This window comes from Dipodomys merriami, unplaced genomic scaffold (assembly GCF_024711535.1).
Source record: "Dipodomys merriami isolate MVZ:Mamm:240054 unplaced genomic scaffold, mDipMer1.0.p SCAF_848, whole genome shotgun sequence".
Lineage (NCBI taxonomy): Eukaryota > Metazoa > Chordata > Mammalia > Rodentia > Heteromyidae > Dipodomys > Dipodomys merriami.
This window is the reverse complement of record NW_027206455.1, coordinates 358982-364462: the sequence shown is the minus strand read 5'-3', so window position 1 is coordinate 364462 and position 5481 is coordinate 358982. Positions and strand designations below refer to the sequence as shown.

At 61.2% G+C, this 5481-nt stretch overlaps 1 protein-coding gene across 1 annotated transcript; it reads right to left on the bottom strand.

The window, feature by feature from the left end:
• Nucleotides 1–430: 430 nt before the first annotated feature.
• On the bottom strand, nucleotides 431–4687 carry Dusp1 (dual specificity phosphatase 1). Its single transcript, XM_070011870.1, has 4 exons — nucleotides 4171–4687; nucleotides 2901–3046; nucleotides 2131–2350; nucleotides 431–1491 (listed from the first exon to the last, which is right to left on the bottom strand). Exons 1-4 carry the CDS (start codon nucleotides 4535–4537, stop codon nucleotides 1121–1123), a joined length of 1104 nt encoding a protein of 367 aa, XP_069867971.1. The 5' UTR covers nucleotides 4538–4687; the 3' UTR covers nucleotides 431–1120.
• Nucleotides 4688–5481: the final 794 nt, after the last annotated feature.

Here is a 5481-nt window from a genome sequence, read left to right as displayed (position 1 = left end):
GAACACAAGTCCACAGGAGTTCAAACCCCAAGACCAATACAAAAAATGTTTCTTGTGTTTTTTGTTGTTTTTGCCAGTCCTGGGGCTTGAACTCAGGGCCTGGGTGCTGTCCCTGAGCTTTTTTACTCAAGGATGATACTCTACCACTTTGAGCCACAGCTCCACTACTGACTTTTTGCTGGTTAATTGGATTTAAAAGTATCATGGACTTTCCTGCCCAGAATGCTTTCAAACCCTGATCCTCGGATCTCAGCTTCTTGAGTAGCTGGGATTACAGGCATGAGCTACTAGGCATGGCCATACTTACTTCACCCATTTTGGCCCACAAAGGGTAGAGGTGCAGATCCAACATCTGAACCCAAGGCTTCCCAATTTTTCCTTGGCCCCAAGACAGAGCAGGTGAGATGACCCAAGAAACAAAGCCTTGAGATTTCAATAGAAACGCCATAATTTATTCTGTTGTATAAAAAAAAAGTCATTCTTATTATATACCAAAAAATGTCTTCCCAGAAGAAGAAATATATTATTTCAGGTCATAAATAATCAGCAAACATTCAACTGTTGGTAACTTAAAAGACAAACACACACCCACTGGTGTTTCCCACGGGTTCTGAAAACCAACCGGCTTAGGGTCTATTTACATGACAAGACACTGGACACACACACAGAACACAAAAACAAAAAAATTGAGGTATTTGTTCCAACTAGGAGTAGACACAGACATGTGTGAAAGCAGATCACCTTCACAAAAATAAATAAGATATAGTCTTATACGTGTACGTGGTCAGGAATGATAATACTGGGAGTTATGTCAAGCATGACGAAATTTCTAGAAGGAAAAACAAAACAGAGTTCCTACAATCCTTTCTTTTGTGCCGCATTCTGTCACTGGGGTCTGAGAAACACCCCCAAGTTATAGATTGGTCCCCAATGTGCTCAGTTTAACCAACTTCTTGTAGCCAAAGCCATCATTCATGACTGCTTATTCGGAACCAAGTGAATGAAATGACAAGACCAGCAGGCCCGGGGACCCCCTTCCAGGGGAGAGGGGGGGTTATTGCTTCGTTCCTCTCGGAGCCTAGAGTGAGTTCCGGTACTACAGGTCACCCCTCGCGACTCTTCAGCAGCTGGGAGAGGTGGTGATGGGGCTCTGCAGGTAGCTCAGAGCACTGTTGGCCGGGTGCACAGGGATGGAGACCGGGAAGTTGAACACGGTGGTGGTGGATGTGCTTCTGTCCAGCACTGCCATGGCGGGGCTTCCGGCCTCGGCCGAGCAGTGAGGGGCCAGGACCTGGGACTCGAACTGCAGCAGCTGGCCCATGAAGCTGAAGTTGGGGGAGATAACGCTCCGTCTCTGCTTCACGAACTCAAAGGCCTCGTCCAGCTTCACTCGGTTAGTCCTCATGAGGTAAGCAAGGCAGATGGTGGCAGAGCGGGAAATGCCCGCCTGGCAGTGGACGAACACCCTCCCTCCAGCGTTCTTGATGGAGTCTAGAAAACAAGAAGATGCATGGTTAAGCTTCAGTGTGGGCGCTGGTGATCCTGCCTGTAATCCCAGCCACTCAGGAGGCTGAGATCTGCGTGATCCAGCGGGAAAATCTGTGAGATGCTTCTCTCAGAAAGATGGAAGAGGGGACTGAGAAGGTGGCTGAGTGGTAGAGTGCTGGCCTACCATCCATGAAACCCCGGGTTCGATTCCTCAGTACCACACATAAAGAAAAAAGCCAGAAGTGGCGCTGTGGCTCAAGTGGTAGAGCGCTAGCCTTGAGCAAAAAGAAGCTTGAGGACAGGGCCCAGGGCCCTGAGTTCAAGCCCAGGACTGGCCAAAAAAGAAAAAAAAGGAGGGGGGGGGAATTTAAACCCCAAATTGGTAGTATTGCTTTAACAGATAAATCATGGCTGGACAAGCCAATTCATAGGAGCCTCAGTTTGTTCATCTGTAAAGTGGGATGCCAGCAAATCCCTACTTTTGCTGGGACGGTTCCTTAAAACTATTGCGCGTGGCTAATGTCTAGAGGAAGGCTCAGATGAAGATCCCGTGTGTCCTGCCCTAGGGGGAAGTGGGGTTTCCATGGCTGGTTCTCTAGGGGACATAGAGGCAGACAAGTGCCAGGCATGACTTCCAATTACCTATGAAGTCGATCGCCTCATTGAACCAGATGCTGATGTCCGCCTTGTGGCTGTCTTCCACAGGAATGCTCTTGTACTGGTAGTGACCCTCAAAATGGTTAGGACAATTGGCTGAGACGTTGATCAAGGCGGTGATGCCCAGGGCATCCAGCATGTCCTTTCGGGAAGCGTGGTAAGCACTTCCCAAATACAGGAAGGGCAGGATCTCCACGGGGCCACCCTGTAAGACAGAAAACCAAACCCACACTCAGAGCTTGCTCGAAAGCCAACACCAGGGCCCACACCCACAGAAACTCCCAGGGCTTGGGAAGTGAGTTACAGGCTGTGGATGAACTAGGAAGTCTTAGCCCTGCTCATGGAGTATTAAAAAAGTAAATAAATAAATGGGGTGGCTCACATCTGTCATCCCAGAGAGGCAGAAATAGGAGGATCGTGGTTCCAAGCCAGCCCGGGGCAGGAAAGTCTGCGAGACTCTTTAATTTCCCACTAAACCACCCAAGATAAAGCCACAAGTGGAGCTGTGGGCTCATGTGGTTAAGAGTGCGCGGGGAGGGGGTTGGTAACTGAATCCACTGATTTGGGCAGAACCAAGAAGCTCACTTGGGTGATGGTGGCTGCCTGGCTCTTTTGATCTCTGTCCCCTCTGCTACATATAAATAAACCTGCAGTCACTTGCTATATTCTTGCTGGCACAGCTCTTCCCGGCCTGTGCCAGCCCTTCCCTTCACCCTCCTCCACTCCCCACCCCTCTGGCTCGGGTCCCCACGAACCTGATCATAGAGCGGGGTGCTGCAGGAGCTGCACCCGGACTGGGCGCTGTCGGGGACGCTGGTGCTCAGGGGAAGGCTGAGCCCCAGGGGTGTCGTCTGTTTGCTGCACAGCTCGGGACAGGAAGTCGAAAACGCCTCATATCCTCCTGGAATACAAAGACACGCAGAGATGTAGACAGAGATTTTTTTTTTTCTCCCTTCCAGGAGTACTAAGAGCACCAAGAGACAAGCACCTCACCCTTCCATCCGAGAGACCCAGGCTAAGTCTTTTGTTCTTTAAACCCAACAAAGGGGGCGGGGAGCAAAAGAGTCCCTAAGAGAGAGAAGACGGCCCGAACCCACGCGCGCCCCCCGAGGCGAGGGCGTGGAACCCCCAGATCGTCCTCCCTTCTCCCCCCTAACCCGGCACGGGATGGAGGGGACCCCGATCTTCCTCTCCACCCGGCGACAGGGACAGAGGGGGACCCCGATCTTCCTCTCCACCCGGCCGCAGGGACGGAGGGGACCCCGATCTTCCTCTCCACCCGGCCACAGGGACGGAGGGGGACCCCGATCTTTCTCTCCACCCGGCCGCAGGGAACCCCGATCTCCCTCTCCACCCGGTCGTAGGGACGGAGGGGGACCCCGATCTTCCTCTCCACCCGGCCACAGGGACGGAGGGGACCCCGATCTTCCTCTCCACCCGGCCGCAGGGACGGAGGGGACCCCGATCTCCCTCTCCACCCGGCCGCAGGGACGGAGGGGGACCCCGATCTCCCTCTCCACCCGGCCGCAGGGACGGAGGGGACCCCGATCTTCCTCTCCACCCGGCCACAGGGACGGAGGGGGACCCCGATCTCCCTCTCCACCCGGCCACAGGGACGGAGGGGGACCCCGATCTCCCTCTCCACCCGGCCGCAGGGACGGAGGGGGACCCCGATCTTCCTCTCCACCCGGCTACAGGGGACCCCGATCTTCCTCTCCACCCGGCCACAGGGGACCCCGATCTCCCTCTCCACCCGGCCGCAGGGACGGAGGGGGACCCCGATCTTCCTCTCCACCCGTCCGCAGGGAACCCCGATCTCCCTCTCCACCCGGCCACAGGAGACCCCGATCTTCCTCTCCACCCGTCCGCAGGGGACCCCGATCTTCCTCTCCACCCGGCCGCAGGGACGGAGGGGACCCCGATCTCCCTCTCCACCCGGCCACAGGGAACCCCGATCTCCCTCTCCACCCGGCCGCAAGGACGGAGGGGACCCCGCTCTTCCGCCCTCCCCGCCCCGGCCCTCACCTTGCAGGACCAGCACCGGGGTCCCGCGCGCCTCGCGGCGCAGCGCGCCGGCCGCCAGGGCCAGGGTGCCGTCGCGCTTGGCGGCGTCCGGGGCGGCGCCGCGCTCGTCCAGCAGCACCACGGCGCGGAAGGCGCCGGCCAGGAGGCGGCCCCGCAGCTCGGCGTTGGGCACGATGTGCTCCAGGCCCATGGCGCCCTTGGCGCGGCGCCGCACGATGGTGCTGAGGCGCACGTTCACCGAGCCCGCGATGTGGCCGGCGTTGAAGGCGAAGAAGGAGCGGCAGTCGAGCAGCAGGCACTGCGCCGCGCGCTCCCGCAGCAGCGCCCGCAGCGCCCCGGCGTCCAGGACGCCCACCTCCATGACCATGCCGAGGCCGCGCAACGCCCGCGTCCGCCCGTCCGTCCGTGCGTCGGTCCCTCCGGGGCCGAGCTCGAGGGCGATCGCGGGTCCCCACGGGTGATGGCCGCCGCCGCGCGTCCGCCCGCCCGCCCGGTCGTCCCGGGGCTCCCGCTCGCTCGTCCTCCGCCGCGCGCTCGGCCCCCGGCAGCGCCGTTTATAAGTGGCCGCCCGGGGGCGGGGCCTGCGCGCGCACGCGCCGCGAGCAGGAGGAGGTGGGAGGGGGACGCGGGGGGGGGGGGTTGTTTGAATGGCGGTCACGTGACGGGCCGGTGACGTCACCCGCCCTGCCCGGCCTGGCGCCTCCGAAGCCAAAGGCGAAGACGTCATCGGCCTCGGAGCCCCGGGGGCTCGCGCCGAGCTCCGGCCTGCGGTGTCCGGGCCCCTCCCCCCGCCGCTCCCCGCGATCGCTCCCCGGGACCCCTCCCCGCGCCCCCCGGATCCCTCCCCGCGCTCCCCTCCCCGCGATCGCTCCCCGGGACCCCTCCCCGCGACCCCCGCGATCGCTCCCCGGACCCCTCCCCGCGACCCCCGGACCCCTCCCCGCGATCGCCCCCCCGGACCCCTCCCCACGATCGCCCCCCCCGGACCCCTCCCCACGATCGCTCCCCGGGACCCCTCCCCGGGACCCCGGACCCCTCCCCGCGATCGCCCCCCGGACCCCTCCCCGCGATCGCCCCCCCAGGACCCCTCCCCACGATCGCTCCCCGGGATCCCTCCCCGCGCCCCCTGGATCCCTCCCCGCGCCCCCCGGACCCCTCCCCGCGCCCCCCGGACCCCTCCCCGCGATCGCTCCCCGGGACCCCTCCCCGCGCCCCCGGACCCCTCCCCGCGCCCCCCGGACCCCTCCACGCGATCGCTCCCCCGGACCCCTCCCCGCGCCCCCCGACCCCTCCCCGCGCCCCCCGGACCCC

What these genes read in the sequence shown, in the direction of transcription:
- Dusp1 (XM_070011870.1), bottom strand. Translation starts at nt 4,537, where the DNA reads ATGGTCATGGAGGTGGGCGTCCTGGACGCCGGGGCGCTGCGGGCGCTG. An exon ending in CCCGGTGCTGGTCCTGCAAG is followed by an intron (nt 3,047 to 4,170) that starts GTGAGGGCCGGG and finishes TTTGTATTCCAG; the next exon opens with GAGGATATGAGGCGTTTTCG. An exon ending in GCACCCCGCTCTATGATCAG is followed by an intron (nt 2,351 to 2,900) that starts GTTCGTGGGGAC and finishes TCTGTCTTACAG; the next exon opens with GGTGGCCCCGTGGAGATCCT.